The sequence below is a fragment of the Anabrus simplex genome, chromosome 1 (assembly GCF_040414725.1).
Source record: "Anabrus simplex isolate iqAnaSimp1 chromosome 1, ASM4041472v1, whole genome shotgun sequence".
NCBI lineage: Eukaryota > Metazoa > Arthropoda > Insecta > Orthoptera > Tettigoniidae > Anabrus > Anabrus simplex.
The window spans coordinates 1,792,749,355-1,792,774,458 of NC_090265.1; the positions used below are offsets into that span (position 1 = coordinate 1,792,749,355).

Below are 25,104 nucleotides of genomic sequence, written 5' to 3' on the forward strand. Positions count from 1 at the left end.
CAAACATTAGTGTTATTTGTAGTTCTTAGTATTTTAAGTTTGTCAGTTTAAGTTTGTGTGTGGTTAGGTGCAAGAAAGAGCCAGGAGCCCTAACTTTCCCCACAGTTAATAAAAGCTTTATCTATCTCTCTACGAGTACACAAACTTTATGTAACTAATATGAATAACAAACTGATATTTGACTACTAAATATGAGTGCAATGAGTAACATCCTCGCCGATACAGCCTATGGCGTTTGCTTCACTGTGTGAATGGCAGCTGCAAACATGGGAGGCCTGATGAGTGGACTTCATTGTATTATAATTGAAGAATGGGCAATGTTACCAGGGAGTACGATGGAAGTTTGAAGGGTAATGTGAAGAACTGCCAAATTAACACCGGCAACTGGGAGTCTAATCGGGCGATATGGTGACATATTGTCCACGAGTGTCCACAGCACTTTGAACAACAGCAACGAAGGCAAGAGAAGGTATAAAAGAACGGGGATATCATAAAAGAAACTACCGTTGTACAAATTAACGTGGAATTGAATTTATAGCGGTACTCTTCAATATGTAAGTTACACTGAAGGTACCGTCCACCTCCATGATCAGTGTCAACATGCCGATCAGGAACCAACTGCCATCCAGTTCATCTTCTCTGCCACACCATGAAGCTTTGAGAAAGTGATTGATGAACCCCGCAGAGCAATGTTACTGACTCACCAAAGCGGCGTGGCTTCGTTAAAGGTGGTGAAACAACGGATGCTCTCCACTCTCTCCGGCTACTGGCAGAACCGTATTTAGGCATGGGCGTTCGTTCCGGGACCAGGGAGGCAAAACTCAAGAGGTCTAATTCTCTAACATATCGCAGCTTCCAAATATATATTGAACAGGTGGTAGAGCGTTCTTAAGAACTTACGTGCTGCTGAGAGAAAGTAGTCTACGTACAAACAGACCTCATCATGACATACGCCTTAGACATTATCTGGGAACACCTATCGAAGGATAACCTAGCTACACTATAGTTCCGTTTTTATGAGTTTCGACTTGACAGTTAGCCGGAAGTCAGCCGGTGGTGCCAAATTGCCACGAATACAAACAGCTGATATACAACACGAACAGAAATGTAAATACTGGAATATAAGTCCATAATCGGTTATTCTTTGTAGCAACATACATGATTCACGTAAGATCAATAATGCACAACACATTTAGGATAAGGCTACAAGATAAAAATATGTCAATGCTCGAACAGATAAACCGTGAGAAAATTAAATTAAATTTCTACTCACCATGTAGAAGATCTCGCGTTGCTGTTAGATTCAGTTTCCCGTAACACAGGAAATAATCCTACAAATCGAATATACCACTTTCTCAGTCACTATCGGCATTGTCATCGTCTGTTGAGGTTTCACTCTCGCTTGGCCCTAAAGAGATAATAAAGTCTTCAACATAATCGTCTGAACTACTTTATGCCCGTTCCTTCTGGCTATCCACCACATAAAATGGGTACTGGGGTTTGTTTTGTTTCAAGAGATGCGTAAGATCCCCCTTCCCCATGTCATCGCGAACCGAAATATTGTGCTCCTTCAACCACTTAATCAACTCATTCTTTCTAGCCGCCATTGTTGGTGCTTTGTCAAGAATGACTCTCTAACATTACAAACAATTTCCCGGGCCCGGCTCCTTAGTGGAGTACCTCATCCGAAGGGCTTTCTTCTCTTGGGAGCTTCATCCTTAAACGTAGGCGTCGACATGACAGAATATCAAATTCACACACGGGCCTAAAATTAACCTACTATATAACTACCGTACGAAATGTTAAACTAAGCTACTATATGAAATAGATCACCTGTTAAACACTATTTACTACAATATAACGCGCTATACTATTAAAAATACTAAATAATACATTTATAAACTCTAAACTGCGAAATATAAACGAACAACAACCTAGCACAAAGACACACAAAGACCGCGAAAAGAACTGAGCACAATACAACACACAGCTGATAGCACGTGGTTACAGTAAACAACAAATCGACAACACTGCTAACCGCAACTGGAGTCTAACGCGCTCTATCGGAGCGATCGGCTGTCTATGATTGGCTGTTGATTAATTCACTTACCCTCCGCCAAAAGGCAGCGCTCAAACGTCAAGTCGAAACTCATAATAACTGAACTATAAAACCAGTAAAGGCCACGTATCTTAGAAAAAGTTCTCTCCCTGGCAAAAAGAAAAGCTGCGTCGAGACGAACCTATGAGCTCACAAGACAACCGTTCTATTAAAAAAGAACTGCGCTTAAAAATATGATTGCCTTGTACGACACAATGCCAAGCTTTACATCAAGAAGTGCAGGATATAAAGAGCGAATATATAGATACATATTTACCAAGCAGACGTTATGATGACGTCTGAATGGATGAATTCTGTCTACGAAGTGCGGCATACCGTAACACACTTCTTATTAAATGTTCATAAAACCACTGAAAAGGGCAGACAAAACAACATGACTACGACAGACGGCGCAGCACGGGTCCTCCAGCAATGTTATAAATAGGCCGACCACCACAGCCCCCTGTGTACGGGTATCAAGATGGTACTTAGTCAAGCGGGCGGTGGATCAACGCCACCTAGTGACAAATCATAATACCAAGATTTCGGGAGAAGTCTGTGAAAGCCATTTTTATTCATCTTTTAGAATTGTATTAAGCGGTTTCCGTGTTACGTACACAACATGTATGTTCGAAAACGACTGCGGTAAGTGGCGCAAATTATCACACATTAGCAGATTAGAGAAAGGAAAGTGAATTGTTCTCTAAAACACCTAAATTAGAAGTGTTTCCCACAGGATCCAAACAACTTCTCATGCAATGACGAAAATAAAAATGATGGTATCGGCACAGAAAACTTTGATGTGTGTGCGCCCACTTTTACTTGCGTTTCCATTAATCTGCTGTTGGAACTGCAAGTGAGAATTGTGAAGACGATCTAGAGAAGGTATTTTTAAACCAAACGATTGCCCTTATTCATGACTTTTGAATAATGTTACTAGAGGCTGCTATGCTAAAATTGGAGTGAAACAGAATCAAGGCATTTTCTGTAATTCTACGCTGATGTATTCAGACAATTAGCGATTACTGACAAAAGTGCTGCTTAAAAGAAAGCTTTTAACTGAAGAGATATGAAACCTGAATATCTGATTTATTCCTGCAGCCAACGATATGTTTTTGTGCTACTTGTGAACTTTTCAGAGGGACATTCCAATCTGCAAAAACTGCCTTCAATGATTGGAAGCACGGAAATCAGCGGTTGAACGGAACATGACAATTTCCACTCTCATTGTGATTACGTGGTAATGTTTAAAAGCCAGGGTAGGGAATTGTGCAGAGTTGACATCAGTATGCTCTCTCAGTTGGAATAATCTGTATTATTATTATTATTATTATTATTATTATTATTATTATTATTATTACTTAATGGTATTAACGTCTTTGATATTTACTTTGGAGGCCTTAAATGTATTACTGTATTCATTATATAAAATAATACTATTTGCAAATTTCTTGTATCAAGTTTAAGGAAACGGGCGCAAAGTTATTTGGGCCCAGAGGCGTTGCAGTAGTTAAATTCGACCAGGGTTCAGGTTACACGAAAGTACGGTCCATATGACCATTCTAGATTTAGAAATGCAGTTTCACTGAGTCCTGCATTTCTGGTGTTCTCTCCTTTCCCATGGTGTCTCAACTACTGTACCACGATTCTACAAGCTCTGTGCGCGTTACGGCACCGCTTTATCGTTCGAGTGGGAGTTCCCCAAGGATCCGCCCTGACACCACTCTTGTTCATACTGTGCGTAGAAGTCGGACTTGAGGTGGTACGGGCATGTTGTCGGAGGTAACGTAGAATCTACCACGAAGTGAGCATTTGCACTCAGTCGAGATGGATAGCCTTGAGGCCGACCTGAGCGCTAGACGGACCGCCATGTGAGCCATAGGTGTCCATACTTCCGAAGACCGGGCAAAATTCAAGAAGGCAGAAATCATGTAAGATGGGAAGAATGCCAGGAAGAAGACGTAATAGATGACCGGGCGACATGTCTGGCCTTTCGAAGTGGATGCTTGATGATCATGACCTCAATGCTAATGATACTGCCATATTCCAAGGTAATGAACTTTCTTCCTCCATCTTGCCCCCTTTTCTTCTAACACAGCTCAATAGTGGTACGTTTTAAACGTCTTCTATAAATATCCCATGTTTCTCCACTGACAAACACATCGCAATTAGGAAATTTACCGGCGATAATAATAACTTACAGTAGTGTTATAATAAAGTTAAAACATAACTATCCACAAACAACAAGAATAACAAGAGAACAACAAGTAATTCCATTACAGGAAATATTGCTAGTACAACATACTAAATGCAGCATCATCATATACATAGTCACACACAAGTTAAGTATTTCCAGTGCTTAACACTATGGCTTCCAATACTATAGATTGAGCTTACTACTAGCTTAACATTACAACACCGCCACTTACAAATTTATACGCACCTTGAGTATTTCAATACTTTAGACTGTAACCTACAGTAGATTGAGCGGTCGAATTACTATTGCCTTAGAATTGTAAATACAGCACGTTCACATACAAAGTCATGTCTCGCACCTATAAGCATGTGTTGGTGTTACTTTAGAACTACAACTTGGGTTGGACCCCTTTAACCCGTTTTAACCCAGTTATTACTTTGAGGAAAACTCTTTAATGCTATTTCAAAATATCTTTTTCCGACTCGTATGAACTTCTTTCGGTTTTAATGGTGGTAAACTGCGCTTTGTATTTGTAATTTTCGTTGTTTCGTGGGCACAGAGGTTTCTAAATGTTATACAGTAAACCTTGCGGGAATGATTTTCATAATAATAACATTATTGAATACGGCTGATGTGGCAACGATTGTTAACTTCTAAACCAACAGTTGTTTCTTCGGCCGTCACTCCAATAGTAGTTACACAGTAGTTTTTCTTGGTATGGCAGGTCGACTAGATAATGAGATATACAGTGCCATACGCATGCGCAGGTGGCAACACAGATGATGGCAAGAGTGTGCGACGAAGGCAGGAAGAAGACCGATTGTGCAGGCTGGTCCACCTCGATCTGAGACGGTCGTGCCGGCCACAACATCGGCAGTGATACAGACACTCACATGAACACTGGACGTTGTTAAATTTAAATAGACATTTCCTCGTTAGATAAGGGGCATAAGAACAAAATTTAGGACACGTATGTTGACAGAATGTGAGAGAAGCAGTGAAAGAAAAAAGCATGGCAAGAATGGAATAGAGACAAGAAAGAAGAATGATATTCGTTTATAGGAAGGGGAGTTATGGATTGGAATAATTTACCAAGGGAGATGTTCAATAAATTTCCAATTTCTTTGCAATCATTTGAGAAAAGGCTAGGAAAACAACAGATAGGGAATCTGCCAACTGGGCGACTGCCCTAAATGCAGATCAGTAGTGATTGATTGATTGATTTTGAGGTAGATGAACCTATCGAGTTTTGAAGAAAATCAGTAACTCCATACTTGTAGTCACGCATTACAAGTTCTAACAAACCGATCACCAACTCCCTTTCTGCAGATAGAAGTCACGATCGGAATTGTTTAATGTTATTTTATGAAACAAAAAGTAACAAGAAAGGCAAACAATTGTACTTAACAGAAAAGTGCAAGCCAGAATGGAATAAGACAGACTCAAACTCTCTCGCTATGCTCACCATCTTTCTGGGCGCAGAGTTGGATTCGCTGCCGTGTGCGTCTGCTTGCCCGGCGCAGCATTTTGGGGGTGATCATTTTCTCGACGGTCATAAGAGTTGCGGAAATATTTTCCTTTAAGAAGGACCACAGGGAATTATCACACGTTGTTAAGTCCGGGCTTCTGGGCGGCGATATGACAGGCCCTCCACGTTCAATCCATAACGGAAACTGGTTGTTGAAGCAGTCGTGAACAGGCGTCCAGTAGTGTCCATGACTACGTCGTTCACCAGACCAACCTTGTCGAGTTCAGGTAATAGCCAGTGAGATAACATCTGGTGGTACGATTCTCCTGTCACAGACCCATCGAAGAAATACGGGCGGATTAACTGGTAACACCGGCCCCTAGCATAACATGAGGAGGGTGTTGCTTAATTTCTTCATAATAACGAGGGTTATCTTTCGCCCAGATATGCACATTTCGAGACCGGGAGCTAAGATACACAGCACATTCATAACCTTACGGCGAACCCCTAATGTTGGAGAAGTTGTATAATAGCTGTTGGCATGAATCACGTCGCGTATTCATGTCGTGATCACTTAATTCACCGATGCTGCCGTCTCGAAATGAACGGTAACCATGATTCTTCATCCCAAAATGCATGGAGGTTCTAGAAATGTCCATTTCCGCCGACCGCTTCCTTTTCTATTTTGCTGGTGTGCGAAGCAAAGATGTATTTAAGCGTTCAGTGACTTAATTATCGTTGTCATGTTAAAAGGTTCTCCCTAATTTCATCATGTCTCACCCGTTCGTTCCTTTCCATGTACCCATACGCTAAGAAGAGGACTTTCTTCATTTGTAAATCTGCCTGTATCCACCATTATAACACAACAGTACCACCTTGGTAACAGTCGTCCGAACCACAAGCAAAACAGAACACGATCACATGCCGTATTTTCATGGAGTGTTGTTACTTGAGTGACGTCTACCAGAAGACAGACGTACTACGGGCAGGGATGAACCTAAAACACATCTCCAGATCCATGTAACCGCGAAACTACTGCATATGCTAAGTTATTTGAAATACGTTCTGATCGTAACTTTTGGCCAACTCTGTAATAAGTATGCCTGTCAGTTTGTTATTTTCGAGTCGATGGCTATTATTTTTCGTGTCAATTATTTGCAAAATTGTCCTTAATGAAGACAATTGATCCTCCAAGGTTATGACTACGAATGGAACTCAGACAGATGCCAAGCACACTATTGGCTAGACCAATGTCATGGTTCTACCATATACTAATTCAAAATGAATAATGAATTGTGTAGTATTTTATAAGCTGTACTTACTTCTCATCAGCTGCAAAGACTCCAGCTCCCAACAGAACCTGAAAAAGAGCACAAAGATATGGTAATGTACTGGTGAAAACAAGAAAACCGCCTGTGAAAATAGAAGGAGAATATTCTTAGACCCGAGGTCCACTGGACCTCTTACTCTTCTACACGTTTCGTCCACTTCTGTTACATTACGTCCAACCCACATCATTCACCAGACCCAATCAGAAGCTAGTCGCGTTTAATTCGTGTGGTGACACGAGCATGAGACGATTGCATACAATATTTCAGGCTGTTGTTCCGTTAATACCGAAGTCCTTCATATACAGTAGTTGTTATCTTAACGTCATTAAGGAAATTCTGATTGCTGAAGATGTCTGCTGCAGTTGCAGAAGAAACGCCCAGAAAAATAACGATTTCCAGTTAACCTGTTTCTACAATCCTGGATATTCTTACATGCCTGAGGTTTGATAGCCGGGTGTAACATCGATAGTTTACCAGCCAGGTATTCAATCAATCAATCAATCAATCAATCAATCAATCAATCAATCAATCAATCAATCAATCAATCAATCAATCAATCAATCAATCAATCAATCAATCAATCAACCACTACTGATCTACATTTAGGACAGTCGCCCAAGTGGCAGATACCCTATCTGTTGTTTTCCTAGTCTTTTCTAAAATGATTGCCAAAAAAAATTGCAAATTTATTAAACATTTCCCTTGGTAAGTTGTTCCAGTCCCTAACTCCCCTTCCTATAAACGAACATTTGCCAAAATTTGTCTTCTTGAATTCCAACTTTATCTTTTATTGTCATATTTCCTACTTTTAATGACACCAATCAAACTTATTCGTCTACTGTTGTCATTCCACGCCATCTCTTCACTGACAGCTCGGAACATACCACTTAGTAGAGCAGCTCGTCCCCTTTCTCCCTATTCTTCCCAGCCCGAACTTTGCAACATTTTAGTAACGATACTCTTTTGTCGGAAATCACCCAGAACAAATCGAGCTGCTTTTCTTTGGATGTTTTCCAGTTCTTGAATCAAGTAATCCTGTTGAGAGTCTAATACACTGGAACCATACTCTAGTTGGGGTCTTACCAGTAACTTATATGCCTTCTCCTTTACATCCTTATTACAACCCCTAAATACCCGCATAACCATATGCAGAGATCTGTACCCTTTGGTTACAATCATATTAATGGGATTACCCTAATGAAGATCTTTCCTTATATTAAGAACTAGGTACTTACAATGTCCTCCTAAGGGAAATTTCACCCCATCAACGCAGTAATTTAAACTGAGAGAACTTTTCCTATTTGTAAAACTCACAACCTGACTTTTAACCCCGTTTATATTCATACCATTGCCTACTGTCCAACTCACAACATTATCGATGTCATTTTGCAGTTGCTCACAATCTTGTAACATATTTATTACTCTTTACACAATAACATCATCTCCAAAAGCCTTATCTCTGATTCCACTTCTTTACACATATCATAGATATATATAAGAAAACATAAAGGTCCAATAATACTGCTTTGATGAATTCCCCTCTTAATTATTACAGGTGCAGATAAAGCTTCGCCTACTCTAATTCTTTCATTTCTATTTTGTAGAAACATAGCCACCCATTCAGTCACTCTTTTATCAAATCCAATTGCACTAATTTATGCCGGTAGCATCCCATGATCTACCCTATCAAATGCCTTAGATAGGTCAATCGTGATACAGTCCAATTGACCTCCTGAATCCAGGATATCTGCAATACATTGCTGGAGTCCTACAATTTGAGCTTCAATCGAATAACCTTTTCTAAACCCAAACTGCCTTCCGTGGAACAAGTTATTAATTTCGCAAACATGTCTAATATAACCAGAAAGAATGCTTTCCCAAAGCTTACATGCAATGCATATCAAACTGATTGGCCTGTAATTTTCAGCTTTATGTCTATCACCCTTTTCTTTATACACAGGGGCTACTATAGCAATTCTCCAATCATTTGGTGTAGTTCCTTCATGCAAACAATAAAAATCAAGTAAGTATTTCAGATATGGTACTATGTCCCAACCCATTGTCTTTAGTATATCCCCAGAAACCTTATCAATTCCAGCTGCTTTTCTAGTTTTCTACTTTTGTATCTTACTGTAAATGTCATTGTTATCATAGGCAAACTTTAATACTTTTTTGTATTAGTCACTTCCCCTATCTGGACATTATCCTTGTAACCAACAATCTTTACGTACTGCTGACTGAATACTTCTGCCTTTCGAAGATCTTCGCATACACACTCCCCTTGTTGCTTAATGATTCCTGGAATGTCCTTCTTGGAACCTGTTTCTGCCTTAAAGTACCTATATATCCTCTTCCATTTTTCACTAAAATGTGTATGACTGCCAATTATGCTTGCCGTCATGTTATCCTTAGCTGACTTCTTTGCTAGATTCATATTCCTAGTAAGTTCCTTCAATCTCCCTTTACTTCCACAGCCATTTCTAACTCATTTCTTTCCAACCTGCACCTCCTTTTCAGTCTCCTTACTTCTCTGTTGCAATATATTGGATCTTTACCCTTCCTTACCACCTTTAAAGGTGCAAACCTATTTTCACACTGCTAAACAATTGCTCTTAGCCCATCCCAGAGTCTGTTTACATTTTTATTCACAGTTTTCCACCGACCATATTTACTTTTTTAAACTCCCTCATGCCTGTTTTATCAGCCATATGTTAGTACCTAATAGTCCTATTTTTAATATCTTCCTTTCTTTCACATTTATTTTTAATTACCACAAAAACAGCTTCACTAATACCATCTATTACTTCGGTTTCTCTATAGAGCTCATGTGGTTTTACCAGCACCACATCCAGAATATTCTTTAATCCCAGGCAATAAATGTGGGAGTTTAGAAATTAAATTTCACTTTTCTGTTGTTGGGATTCTATATAAAAACTGTACGTACAATGTTATACTTATAAAGGGAAAGCCCAAAACTCCAAATAAAATAGACATCAGTACAAACAACCAAAGCCTGTTCCTTTTTACACTGAAGATTAAAATATCAACATCCTTGCACACTCTCGTGCAGAAGTACATTGCAAACAAAAGTTTTTACGATGGCCTTGCGTGTGTCTGTCCTTATGAGCTTGTTGGTAAGTAATTGTCCCTCGTCCTGCAGAGTTCCCTTTTCCGTTGCTACTCTTCTCTTACTTCAAATATGCGACCATTATTGTGAATGTACAGGGTTGCATAGTAATTAAACTATATGGCTTACTTGCTCGATTTTGTCCATGGCAAGGTTGACGATTGCTACTTCTGTTTGACTGGGTTTACATAACACCAACTTGCATTAATTTTGAGATTTCATTTTCCTAACTACAAAGAAATCAAGATTTGTTACAGTGGCGGCTCGTGAGGTGTGAATTGAAGGGGTCAATCAGACGAGATCAGAAATAAGCTAAACTAAACTAAACAGAACACGTCCAGTTTTCGGGCACGCCAAAGTACTGGAATTTTGTCCCGCAGAAATTCTTTTACGCGCCAGTAAATTTACAGACAGCAGGCTGACGTATTTGTGCCGGGTTCGAACATGCCAACTTGAGCTCAGACTCTACCGTCTGAAGTACTCAGGCTGACATTATTATTAGTATCACCATCGTCTGGATCGTTTGAGTTTACAGGAGTGTTATGACTGCACAGAATGGATCGTCTTATTAAACCGTAAATGTTGCTTGCTGATGACGCTGACGGCTTCATTTCTTGAAACAAAAGTCGCTCTTTGACACAGTCAAGAGTGATCGGTGAAATGCTGTGCCCACGTATGTTAAAAATGTCAGATCTCTACTTCCGGTAGATTTGGCTGGACATCGCACACATACAAACTGACAAACAATTCCGGATATCACGGACAGAACGAAAATAGCTTCCTGTGCCATGGACTTTAAATGGTATCTTGACTGGTATATGTGTTACTATTCCTTCCTTTCTTTCTTTCTTTCTTTCTTTCTTGATGGGATAGGAAAGGGGTAGGAGTTCGAGGGAAGCGGCCATGACCTTAATTAAGGTACAGATCCAGCATTTGCCTGGTTTGAAAATGGTAAACCACCGAAAACCATCTTCAGGGCTGACGACAGTGAAGTTCGAACCCACTGTCTCGGGAATACGAGCTCCCAGATGCGTGCCCCTAACCGCACGGACAGCTCCTTGTTTATCTAACTTATGTTTCCTCTGAATAAAATATAAAATAAATAATATAAATTGAGTTAGTTGAAAGAAAATATGGTTCACGTTTTATTGATGACTAGCAAGATACCCGTGCTTCGCTACGGTATTATACTGAAATTTATAATTGAATGCTTATTGTTTTAGATATATAATCCGCTGAAATTCGCGATCTGACTCGTTTTCTGCGAGAATCCTCCAAAATTCCCGATCTGACTCGTTTTCTATTATTTTACAGCACGTTTCCTCCCATTTTTTCAATATTCCTTTCCAACAATCGATTTCGTACTTCCCGGGCTAGGCTCAGGTATTCCTCCTGGTCAGTTGGGTCCGTAAATCTTTGCCATCTTTTCCGTTAATCATTTTTAATATGGATAAAATCCTTCAGGAGATCCGGCGTGGTGTCATATTGGGTGATTTGGCGGCACTGAACCCGCGGCCGGACTGCATTCTTAGTCATTACCCGTCCAGGAGCCGTTGCCAGCGCGGTCCGCACATTTGACGACGGTCCGGAACATTATTATTATTATTATTATTATTACTATTATGTGTTGCTGGAATGGCTGATGACAGGGAAAACCGGAGTATCCGGAGAAAAACCTATCCCGCATCCGTTTTGTCCAGCACGAATGTCACATGGAGTGACCGGGATTTGAACCACGGAACCCAGCTTTGAGAGGCCGGAGCGGTGCCGCCTGAGCAACGGAGGATCCTTATAAGTACATTAATAACAGTAAAATCAATTGGTCTCACCTCCTTCTACACCCCACCGCCGTTAAGTTTATTTACCGCCCCCCCCCCAAAAAAAATTAAAAGAAGGCTTGTTTCTTTATGTTTAAGGGAGATTCCAAACACCAATGTTCACGTCTATTACCTTCAGTTTTGAGATATAAGTATCCCCATAAAAGTAATTTACTTTTTTCACTTCATTTCACACTACTCCCCCCCCCCCCAAGTGAACTTTCCCGAAAAAAATACTTGTTTCTTTAATAGTAAAGGATCTTCTAAATACCAATTATCACGACTCTAACTTCTTCAGTTTTTGATTTATGTGTCCTCATGAAAGGAATTCAACTCCTTTACACTCCCGCCCTCCAAGATGGTTTCCCGCCCAAAACGCGTTTTTCTTTGTTTTTAAAGGAGATCCAAATACGAATTTTCACATCTGTAATAACTTTAGTTTTTATTAGATGTATGTATTCTCATACAATTAAGCCAATTAATTTTTCAATTATTTCACACACCCCCCCCCCCCCCGCTTCATTGGATTTTTAGAGAATACGTGTATTTTTACTTTTAAAGCAGATTGAAAATATCAAATTTCACGTCTGTAAAATCTGCATTTTTGATATATCAGTAGCCTAATTAAAAGAATTCAACACCATTTTCAGTCACTTTTACCCTCCCCTCCACCCAGGTGATATTTCCGAAAACTAAAAATACACGTTTCTTTATGTTTAATAGAGATAAACAATACCATTTTTCACTTCTGTAACATGTTAAGTTTTTTAGATATACTGTAAAAATTCTCATTTCAAAATTTCACCCCTTTTGAGTTCCCCTTAAGTGGAGTTTCCAAAAACAAATCACCTATGTTTCTTTACATTTACAGGAGATTCCAAACACCCACTTTTTACGTCTGTAACATTTTACGATTCCAAGATATTCTGTAGATATAGTCTTTCAAAAAATTCACCCCAATTTGTCACTCCTGTTTAACCGCCATTAATTGGATTTTCCAAAAACTAAAAAATACGTGTTTCTTTATTTTTAAAGGAGATCCCATATACAAATTTTCAGTTCTGTAATATCTTTCGTTTCTGAGATATATGTATCCTCATTAAAGGCATTCAACCCATTTTTCCCCCCTTTTACACCCCTTCTATTGGGATTTACAGGAAACAAAAAAATATGTGTTCCTTTATTTTTAGAGGAGATTCTAACTACCAATTTTTACATCTGTACATTTTAAAGTTTTAAGATGTAGACACACTCATTTTAAAAAAATCACCCCCCCTTTTCACCCCCAATATCTGGATTTTACAAAAAGGAAAAAATACGTGTTTCCTTACTTTTAAAGTAGATCCCAAATACCAATTTTCAAGTCTGTAATATCTTCAGGTTCTGAAATATAAGTAGACTCATGAAAAGCATTCGACCCCTTCTTCAACCTTTCCTTCCCTTCTTATTAGGATTTTCCGAAAACAAAATATACGTGTTTCTTTATTTTTAAAGGAGATTCTAAATACCAATTTTCACATCTATAACCTTTAAAAGTTTTGAGATATAGATACACTCATTTTAAAATATTACCCCCTTTTCACCCCCTCCCTTAATTGGATTTTCCAGAAACAAAAAATACGTGTTTCTTTATTTTTAAAGGAGATCCCAAACACCGATTTTCAGGTCTGAGATATAAGTAGCCTCATTAAAGGCATTCAACCCTTTTTCCACCCCTTTCACTCCTCCTATTGCGATTTTCCGAAAACAAAAAAATACGTGTTTCTTTATTTTTAATGAAGATTCTAAATACCAATTTTTACATCTGCAAACTTTAAAAGTTTGGAGATATAGATTCACTCATTATAAAAATTCACCCCCTTTTCACCCTCCCATTAATTGGATTTTCCAAAAACAAAAAAATACGTATTTCTTTATTTTTAAAAGAGATCAAAAGTACCAATTTTCAGGTCTGTAATATCTTCAGTTTCTGAGATATAAGTACCGGTATCCTGATTGAAGGCATTCAACCCATTTTTCCCCATTTTCACCCTTTTCCACCCCTTCTATTGGGGTTTTCAGAAAACAAAAAAATACGTGTATCCTTATTTTAAAAGAAGATTCTAAATACCAATTTTTACATCTGTAAACTTTTAAAGTTTTGAGATATAGATACACTCTTTTTAAAATTTCACCCCCCTTTTCACCCCCTTAGCGACGGAATATCAAAAAATCCTCTCTTAGCGAGCACCTACATCTTAATATGAATATATCCCCAAAATTTCATTTCTTTATGTCGAGTAGTTTTGGCTCGGCGATGATGAATCAGTCAGTCAGTCAGGACAAGTTACTTTATATATATATAGACTAGCTGATGTACCCGTGCTTCGCTACGGAATTCTACATTGTATACTGAATTCTAGGTTAGGTAGTGTACACATTGTGAGCAAGATTGTATTAAATTGTACAGCTCTTAACGTTACCCTAGAAACGCGACAGGAAGTCACCAAACATCTTTTCTCATATGAAGACTGAGTTAGGGAATTTTCACTGTAATGGTAGACCCAATTGCATACCATCAGTCACAATCAGATTGGGATGTTTTCATTATAATGCCTTTTTACATCCTCAGAAAGACTGTCTTAGTGGTTTTCCCAACTGAAATGTACATACATTACAATGACGTCAGTAGAAATGGCGCGATTAGAAACAATGCTTTCATATTATGAAATACTCGTTCAAATGAAACACCACACATTTTCTCACTTTTAACGAACAGTCCAAAGTTCCAGAGCTGGAATGACAAAGCTGCAGACAGCCGTGATCCGTGAACACTCTTCGGCTTTCTTCGGCGGGGAGAGGGTCAGAAAACTGTACCCAATTACTAATCTGTTTCCTAGAAGTACCCGATGAGTAGGAAAATATCAATTCACTACACTGGCGGCGGAGAAACCTATCTGACTTGAAGGCAAATTTCTTCCTTCAAGCCAGAGGAGAAACCCCCTCTTCACTGTTAATTTGGAATAAATTGAATGTAGAATTTAATAAAAGTGAAGAGAGAGAAGCTTTTCTTAAAGAACGGCTCTTTTCAGGGTTGAATTTTGAATTATTTAGTGAATATCGTGATGCTATTTTTCGGAATAGGTCTAATTTGTTATTCTAGACCAGGCCGTACTACTACTACTACTACTACTGCTACTACCACTAAGTAAGGCTCTGCCTTAAGTATGCACACTGCTCAATCAAAACAGCGCGTCAGAGTAGGGATCGAATAGCTGAAATACAGTACTATGATGAACCAGTGTGTTACGTTCCAGCTGTATCAGAAAATGAATGAACCAGAGGAATGGCATGCTAAAGAAGAAAGTTTTCTAACTCTCCGGCTATTTCCCGCCAGTATTCAGTCAGGTTGTTATATCGGTACGCAGCAGTAATCCCATCTATAGGAGTTGAGAGGCTGCATAACAAAGAACATCACAACAAACAATGGTCAGTGTAATGTTATTGTTATTCAATGTTATGCACTTTCGATATTGTAGGCCTTCACATTTCGTTTTATTCCGACTCTGAAATACCACTCATCATAGTCGGCACGGTAAAACTGAATAAAAGATAAATGATCGGAAATTGTATTCTCTATAACTTTTTCATATAATACTTTTCGGTGGGACTAATAACATTGGTATTTAAAAATTATATTTTAGGCGCCTTGCCCTAAACTACAATTTCACCCAGGATGAATAAAATTGTTTATAGCTTAGACTGTAGTTTCTTATTCCCCGACTCCATATACCGATTTTCATTAAATTCTGTTAACCCATTTTCTCGTGGCTCGGCGTTGATATGGACTTAGCAACAACAATACAAATTCATGAATATCTGTGTTATCATAGCCGGTACGATAAAAATGTATAAGACAAATGGTCGGAAATGTAATTCTATATAACTTTGGTTATGTAGTATTTATTGATACGACAACTAATAATATAAATATTTGATAATTAAATATTAGGCCTTCCCCTAAACTACCATTTCACTCAGCGTAAATAAAATTATTTATAGCTTGAATTGCAATGGCGAATTCTCCGACTTTTCATACCAATTTTCAATGAAGTAGGACCACTAAATATTTCAAAATTAAATTTAGGCCTTCCGCTAAACTACCATTTCATTCAGCGTGAATAAAATTATTTATACCCTAGATTGTTTCGACGTATTCCTCGACTTTGAATACCAATTTTTATTAAGATAGGACTACAAAATACAAATATTTGAAAATTCAATTTTAGCCCTTCCCCTAAACTACCATTTCTATCAGCGTGAATAAAATTATTTATGGCCTAGATTGTAGCAACTTATTCCCCGACTTTGCATACCGATTTTCATTAAATTCTCTTTGGCCGTTTTCTAGTGATGCGTGTACATACATACAGACAGATAGACAGACAGACAGACAGAAATTACGGAAAAGTAAAAAGTGCATTCCCTTGTTATTGTGGACATGACTGATACAGAAATACCATTCTTTTAAAATTCTGAGCAATGTACAGACAAAATTCTTATTTTATATATATAGATTTCTGAAATCCGCGTAGTATTTATTCTCTGACATTTTAGTGAATATAATTGATATCGGGTAAATAAGAAATGATTAAACAGTTAATGCAAACAGGTCTTCTTTACCTGTATAAATATTCATCGAACAATATGCCTATGTTAAAAAGTTCAGATCTAGATGTGCCTGCTCATCGCACACGTATACCCTGACAAACACTTCCGGATATTTGGGTCTTTGTGTGTGGGGCCGAAAATGGCTTCCTACACCATGGACTTAAAATGTCTCCTTGCCTTGTGTTCTCTACCCATCCTATGTACGTTGCCTAGCGACAGTGAATCTATATATTTAATCTTGCGGACAGCACTTTGGATTGTCATAGCGAGCACACGTTTCTGGACGGTTTTTCGAACGAAACCGAAAATGAAAACTTCGGCTTCGAGGTGCATTCGGACCCCTTACCATCTACGTATGTTCAAAATTTCAGATCTGTGCGTGCCGTAGATTTGAATGGGCATCGCACACACAGACAAACACTTCGTTTTATTATTGTAAGATAATGGACACTGAATTAAAGAGAGCAACATCATTAGGACTGTTTTCATCTTTATGAAGAAACTACTAAATATAACGATTTAATTGTTGGATTTATAAATTTTACACAGGGCACTCGCAATTACTAACGCACTATAAGAAGAAATTTTCAGCCTTCGTATTGCACTCCAGGGTATAAAGGTATCCCCGATCTACCGCCCCCCACAGTGCCAGCAGTGAGCTACGGACACATCGAGCTTGTGACAGAGGCTCCTGTAATGTTTGCAGTGTTCTTCCTCATCCACATGCCCAGGGGCAAAGTAGCAGAAAGGTTTCGTTATACATTCTTCCTTCAGCCATACAGGCCAGAATAGAAGCACATGACACATGCAATTGGCTGTATTTATGCCATGATGACGTAAATACCTTAATTTCGAACATTTTCCCATTTTAAATCAAAACCAAGGAGGCTCACATTATATAAGAGGGTGGGGGCACGTGAGCCTGTCCCTTAAAGAGCAGCCGCCACTGATTTCGTACAAAATCGATTGGGCGTTAAATTATACACACTGTCCACATAGGCAGATAAAACGTAGAATTGAAGGCAGGGTAGTTAGGAAGAAGTTAGTGCATCTTACAGTTGTCTTATACAGGTTGTATGTCAAGACTTCCACGACACATTTCTCACACATGGAAAAAGAAAATGTGTTATGTGAACATGAGTCCGGAAAGGCTTTATTTGCATGTTAGAACTCATTTTCTACAGCTCTGCATGGTACACAGGAACATAACGAACTAGCATATCTCATGAAACTCTATCCCTACGCCACGGAGCCGGCCAACATGCGATATAAATAACTCAAAATTGACTGAAAGAAGGAAAATATCAATCATAAATACTTACGAGGCATATTATTATGTTCAGCATACTGACGTAGACAGGAGATTGCAGCAAGTCTGGAACACACCTTGTAAGGCTGAGGATGAAAATTGTAAGTTTATTAAAACACATTTATTATTCAACCAGTTAAGTATATTGAGGACCATTTTACCATTAACACGTTAAACAGTTTGGTAAGCAGTGCAAAAATCCACCGTTCTATCCCTTCAGGCAAGCAACTCAAGTTTGAAAACATCCTAGGAATATGAGCTACGAAGTTTAGGTAAATAACATAAATCATAATAAAGTATGAGATCATGTTCTTTATTTATTCCTATAAATTAGAATCCTTTTCTTAATCGTCGTTATCCGGTCGATTAGTTTGCCTTTTTCTGCCACTACGAGTGCTAACGTCAGTGAATGTATTGTTTCATTTAAGCACCACTAACAGCGCTATGTGAGTCAATGCAGAGTTTCACATACAGACTTACAGACAGTGTGGACATTTTTATAAGATCAAAAAGGCCTGAGGGTATTGAAGCATTATATAAATTAATTCAGCTAGAATTTCAATAAAGAAGCAAACGAGTAAAGAAAAAAGTGATTTAAGGCTGTTTCTCCGGAACTGCATTTAGGCCGGAAGCGATTTTCGAAATTTTTTTTTTGGATTGATAGAGTTATCCACGCCTGATAATTTGAATTCTTTTCGGTTCCTTTAGCCCTTCAACTAACGGTAAACTGAGGAAATTGCTTAATTGTAGGTTTTTCGTAGTATCGGCGCCGCTACCTTATCTGCTAAGAAATGTTTGCAACATTAATGTTAAATGAATAAGCAAATGAAATGAACGATACGTTTGTCATTGTCATTCATGTTACATGAGGGAATGTCGAAAAGTCTTTGCCTCTTTTAACATGGATATGTTTTTTGGGCTGGGGGATCTATCTACAATATTAGCGTCATCATCTTAGCGCAGACAGGAAACCAACGTCGTGGTAACGAGGCAACCCTTGTTCGTCATCTCCATCCTCACGTTATCACTATTCTGCCTTCTATATACAGCAGATACAAACGGTGCCCTGTTTTAAACGAGTTTCCACTGTCTTCGACTGGCGTTAGCAAAGTCCCTTACATACGGTAACGACACATATGGCAGCAGAATTGTTTTCAATACGAATGTTGCGAATATTTATCACCCAACGAGCTAGAAAGAGGACTATAGAGTGGCTATTGGACCACCATATTTGAATCTACTTGAAAGCCACGTCCGCCATATTTTAAGCGATCAAATCGAGTGGGCTTGTGATGAAGCAAGTACAGAGGCTGCGGGAATAAATACCGTTTCACAGTTTTCTTTATTAGGGAAGCACTCAAAGATGCGCAATGTCTGTTTAAAAGGACATTAAAAATACAAGATACAGGCTACGTACTTACATATTGTATAAAGAAAGAAAATTAGCGCATTTCCAGTAGTCCAAATTACAAAACAAATCACAAGACATTGCCAAAAATTTAGACCCACTTACAGGGAATGAAAATATAGAACAGAAAACCTTGAGCAAAGTAATATAACATCGAGAAATAATTCATATAACTTTCATAATAATAATAATAATAATAATAATAATAATAATAATAATAATAATAATAATAATAATAATAAATCCTAGTATCTTTCCATTTACCTGGAATTGGAATTTTGTATGGATTTAGCCTAATTTTACGACCGGATGCCCTTCCTCACGACGCCAACCCTAGGTGGAGTGATGTATTTAATATTGCGTGTTTCTGTAGTGGTTTGCAGTATGTTCTGTTGTGTGTAGATGAAGAAGGTTATCCAGTCCCGGATCCAGAGTAATTAATTGTCGACTACCCGGTTAAAATCCTCAACCCGGTCGAATCCGGTGCCCCCTGAACCACAGGCCAGCACGCTGATCATTCAGCCAAGGAGCCGACACTAAACAACTTGGCAGGTTCGATCCTGGCTCAGTACAATAGTATTTGAAGGTGCTCATATCCCTCGGAACTCCTGCGGGACAACATTCCGGCACCTGGCTTATCCGAAAAAGTAGTTAATAGGACATAAAACTAATAATAATTTACGAAAAATAAGTATTCTAGAGCCGTGGGGTACAAGGTTTGAAGTGAACAATGGTGTAATAAAGTATCCCTTAATAATAATAATAATAATAATAATAATAATAATAATAATAATAATAATAATAATAATAATAATAATAACAAGAATTTGTAGGATAAACAATTTGAAATAATTGTTGAAAAAGAGAACAGTTCTTCTTGTGATAATGATCTTAAATCACATAAGTTAACTTTCCTGAATAATTCACTTCGATTATCTTTGGAAGAAGATTATGGTAACGCCGATTTTTATTTGCCTTATGTAGCACCCACTCAGACATGCCTTATAGCTACGATGGGATAGGAAAATACTAGGACTACGAAGGAAGTGTCAGTGGCATTAAGGCACAGCAGCCCCCGTATTTGCCTGATGTGAAATGGGAACCACGGAAAACCGGCTATCAGTGCTGTCGGCAGTGGAATTAGAACTCACTATATCCCGAATGCAAGCTAAGAGCTATATACCGCGAAGCACGTAGCCAACTCGCTCAGTAGTAGTGGTGATGTAGGACTGAAAGTCCTCATCGTTAGCAGAGGGGATGGGGTGACTAGGAAATTCGAAATATTGTAGGTGTGGCGTTGGACAGCAGGCGTCTTGTAACACCGTTGTTCACTTTATATTTATTTTCAAAATGCTGGGGGGAAATGTGCTCTGTAGGATACAATGTAATAATAAATAGTGGTCTTGGTTTTTCGTCCTACCGACTACTTAGTACGGTTTTCGGAGAAGCTGAAGTGCCGGAGTTTTTCCCCGGCGGAGTTCCCTTACGGGCCGGTAAATCTACTGACACAAAGGTGACCTATCTGAGCACCTTCAAATACCAAATATGGCAACTTGGGCTCAGAAAGCTAGCGCTCTACCGTCTGAGCCATTTAGTCAGGCAGGATAATTTTTATCGTGTTTGGCTGCCAGTTCCTACAAGAAAATAAAAGTAGGCCTAATGTACACGTGCTGGATTGTGCTACACAGGCAACGTAATTCTGCTAATCGCCCAAAACTGTGTACTTTAGTAAAAAAAAAAAAAAATCTTGTCTGAAATATATTTATTCTTCGTGTTTTCTCTACAATTTATGCAATTGCATGCCACACACGTAGAGAGCATAATTTCTTCGATCTAATCTGTTAAAAGTATCGCACCGTATCCGGAAGAAATTATATGAATGGCGCTTAAACTATGGAGTCGCTATTTCGTCTTGGCACCACCTAGAGCGCTGTAGCAGCCATGTTAGCCACTCTATAGTCCTCTTTCTAGCTCGTTGTTATCACCATAACATTTTGTGCTGATCAGCTGCCATATTGTTTAGCGTAGATCTTGATAGGTGGAGCTATCTTGTGACATGGCATGGGAATGTAGTGTGCAGATTAGCTGCCATATTGTTGGACGTAGATCTTGATAGGTGGAGCTATCTTGTGACATGGCATGGGAATGTAGTGTGTTCGATCAGCTGCCATATTGTTGGACGTAGATCTTGATAGGTAGAGCTATCTTGTGACATGGCATGGGAATGTTGTGTGCTGGATCAGCTGCCATATTGTTTGACGTAGATCTTGATAGGTAGAGCTATCTTGTGACATGGCATGGGAATGTAGTGTGTTCGATCAGCTGCCATATTGTTGGACGTAGATCTTGATAGGTAGAGCTATCTTGTGACATGGCATGGGAATGTTGTGTGCTGGATCAGCTGCCATATTGTTTGACGTAGATCTTGATAGGTGGAGCTATCTTGTGACATCACATGGGAATGTTGTGTGTTCGATCAGCTGCCATATTGTTTGACGTAGATCTTGATAGGTGGAGCTATCTTGTGACATCACATGGGAATGTTGTGTGTTCGATCAGCTGCCATATTGTTTGACGTAGATCTTGATAGGTGGAGCTATCTTGTGACATCACTTGGGAATGATATGTGTTCGATCAGCTGCCGTGTTGTTGGACGTAGATCTTGATAGGTGGAGCTATCTTGTGACATCACATGGGAATGATGTGTGTTCGATCAGCTGCCATATTGTTGGACGTAGATGTTGGTAGGTGGAGCTATCTTGTGACATGACATGGGAATGTAGTGTGCAGATCAGCTGCCATATTGTTGGACGTAGATCTTGATACGTGGAGGTATCTTGTGACATGACATGGGAATGTAGTGAGCAGATCACCTGCCATATTGTTGGACGTAGATCTTGATAGGTGGAGCTATCTTGTGACATCACATAGGAATGTAGTGTGCAGATCAGCTGCCATATTGTTGGACGTATACCTTGATGCTACACATTTCCTTCGAGTTATCGGAACACTTTATCTCCCCTGTGATCGTGTGAAATGATGAATTATCTGTACCCCTCTATGTCGTAAGAGGCTACTAGGAGGGAACAACCGAAGAATCTTATCGCTCTCTTGTCTTTTTAGCCCCAAAATACATCCATCAAGCTCTGTTTTCCATGTAGTGGAGAAATTTACATATACTTTTGCAGCCAAAATATTAGTGTGATTCAATAACCGCTTTATACATTCGATGCAATATCGGACCGACCCGGCATTAACTCTCGGCTGCTCCGCCGTATGGCGTAATTGTCAGTCGACGAAGACGGCTGCCGTCCTCAACATATCTACGTCGTATGAACAGTGAATGGTAGTTCGGTTTCTATGGAGCAAGGTACGCACTCACTAGAAGTCCAATGGGAAATGGGGCAGATGTCTCTCTTTCAGAAGTGTGCGGTGGTGGTGTTGAGAGTTTACTAATGGCCGGTACGTTCTTAATGACATTGAGCTGTTGGGACGTCCTCGCACCTCACTCACACCACTACTGAATAAGTTCTTGTCAGACCAGAGGTTCATTTTCAACGACGACTCTCACCCCGCCGAATTCTAGAACAGCTCCAACTAGTGGTGTGATAGCCCAAATGCCTAAACTGCAGCGGTGACGATGTGGAAAAATAAAGGTACGTAGAACACAGCCTGTATTTTGATTTCCCAGTGTGTTCCTCATTGTGGCTGAAAAACATAAGGGCAAGGACTTTCCGATTTGCCCTCGTATGTTGTATCTTGGCACCCCTTCCTTTTGTATTGCAGAGAAAGTGAAGCCTTGAGGAATAGTAGGGTAAGGGTAGGGGACTGGTGATACAGATCTACTAAATTATTATCTTTAAGGTAGATTGAAAACCTACAATCTGTTTTCCGGTCAATGCCGGGGTGAGGGATGGAATGAATGAAGCTCCCAACTTGCGGTGAGGATAGGAATTGTGCCGGCTGCCGAGGTCTGTCGCACTCCTCTGGGGCAATGATTAATGACTGGCAGATGAAATGAAACGAATTTTTAGAGTGTTTCTGGGATGAAAGATGACAGGAAAACCGGAGTCCCGGAGAAAAACCTGCCCCACCTTCGCTTTTTCCAACACAAATCTCACATGGAGTGACCGGGATTTGAACCACGGTATCCAGCGGTGAGAGGCCGGCGCGCTGCCACCTGAGCCATGGAAGCTCTTAAGGTAGATTATGAAATGAAAATGAATACAGGTTTTGTTTTCAACCGGTTCAGGAATGGAATGAGTGAAGCAAACGTCTTGTGGCGAGGAACTGTCACACTCCATGGGACTGACTGATACACGAAATAAAAGGATATTGAAGAGTGTTGCTGGAATGAGAGATGACAGGGAAAACCGAAGTACCCGGAGAAAATCCTGTCCCGCCTCGACTTTCTCGAGCACAAATCTCACATGGAATGATCGGGATTTGAACCACGGAACGCAGCGATGAGAGGATGACATGTGCCGCCTGAGCCACGGAGGCTACATATTGTGAAATTAATTTTAAAATTATGTTTATTTTACCTTTTGGTAGAATAATGATTAATAAAAATTAGTCCACGCAAGATCATGAGTACTTAAGTAATTGACATGGGAAGGTCTTCTAGGCTTTACGAGAGAGCAACGTAAAATAGTGCGTGTGTATTAGTGTTATCACTTGAAGAGTAGACTATTGATGGGCGTCCTCAGATCGTTCGCGCGTACCAAGTCGATTACTTATGGAGGAGATGCACAATTCAGGTCAATGAGTTTACTGAACAGTACTACTTCCGTAAAATACACTAAAACTTCAATACCTGCCCATTGTCTGTAATAACCAACTTCCGAACGAGTTGGCCGTGCGGTTGGGGGCGCGCAGCTGTGAGATTGCATTCGGGAGATAGTGGGTTCGCAGCCCACTGTTAGCGCCCATGAAGATGGTTTTCCGTCGTTTCCCATTTTCACACCAGACAAATGCTGGGACTGTACTTTATTTAAGGCTATAGCTGCTTTCCTCTCAGTTCTAGCCCTTTCCTATCCCACGTCGTCATAATAGCTATCTGTGCCATTGCGACGTAAAGTAAATTGTCAAAATAAAAAATAACTTATCAGGCTAACTTTTTATATCCAAGTAGGACAAAATATTTTCAGAGATTTTGTCAGAACATTTCCTGATCTCAAAATATTTTGCAATGCTTATGTATCCGTTGTGCCTATCAGAATTATTGAAATATCCGGGATAAATAACATTGCTAATATATTACGAGAAAAATTATGTTTTAAATAATTATGTAAGATTTAATAAATAAAATATCACTGTATTTTCTTTTAGAAAACAACAATGCAATACTACGATTTCGTGATCTTTGTGCCCCACAAAATTTGCCACCCTGGAATCGGGCCCAAAGTGCCTGTTTATAAATCAGGCGCTACTGAGGAAGCAGAGAGAAGTCTTCGCGAAAAGTATGGTGATTCCAGCAGTTTGTTTCTTTCACACGTCATAAACCAACATAAAAACGTATAATATATTGTAGGTTCATTTTCCTTTACACATTAGCACCGGACAATGAAAACAATGATAATTGTTCTGATGGACTGCATATCCATATGTGGCTGGAAGTTGTGAGAAGTCTTAAGGGAAATCATGGATAGTAAGAAAATTGACATATACGTGTATTCTCTGGATATGGTAGTCGATGA

The 25,104-nt window shown here is 39.3% G+C and overlaps 1 protein-coding gene across 2 annotated transcripts in view; it reads right to left on the reverse strand.

Moving 5' to 3' along the window:
- Positions 1 to 25,104, reverse strand: part of LOC136858775 (mucin-5AC) — a 41,819-nt gene that overhangs the window by 15,817 nt on the left and 898 nt on the right. The window contains exons 2-3 of one of the 2 annotated variants that reach the window (XM_067138566.2): positions 18,011 to 18,083; positions 7,086 to 7,123 (exon numbers count right to left, since the gene is read on the reverse strand). In XM_067138566.2, the coding sequence (XP_066994667.2) occupies positions 7,086 to 7,123; positions 18,011 to 18,034 (62 nt within the window). In that variant the 5' untranslated portion in view covers positions 18,035 to 18,083. The remainder of the gene's footprint in view (positions 1 to 7,085; positions 7,124 to 18,010; positions 18,084 to 25,104) is intronic. The other variant, XM_067138567.2, reaches the window with a different exon arrangement.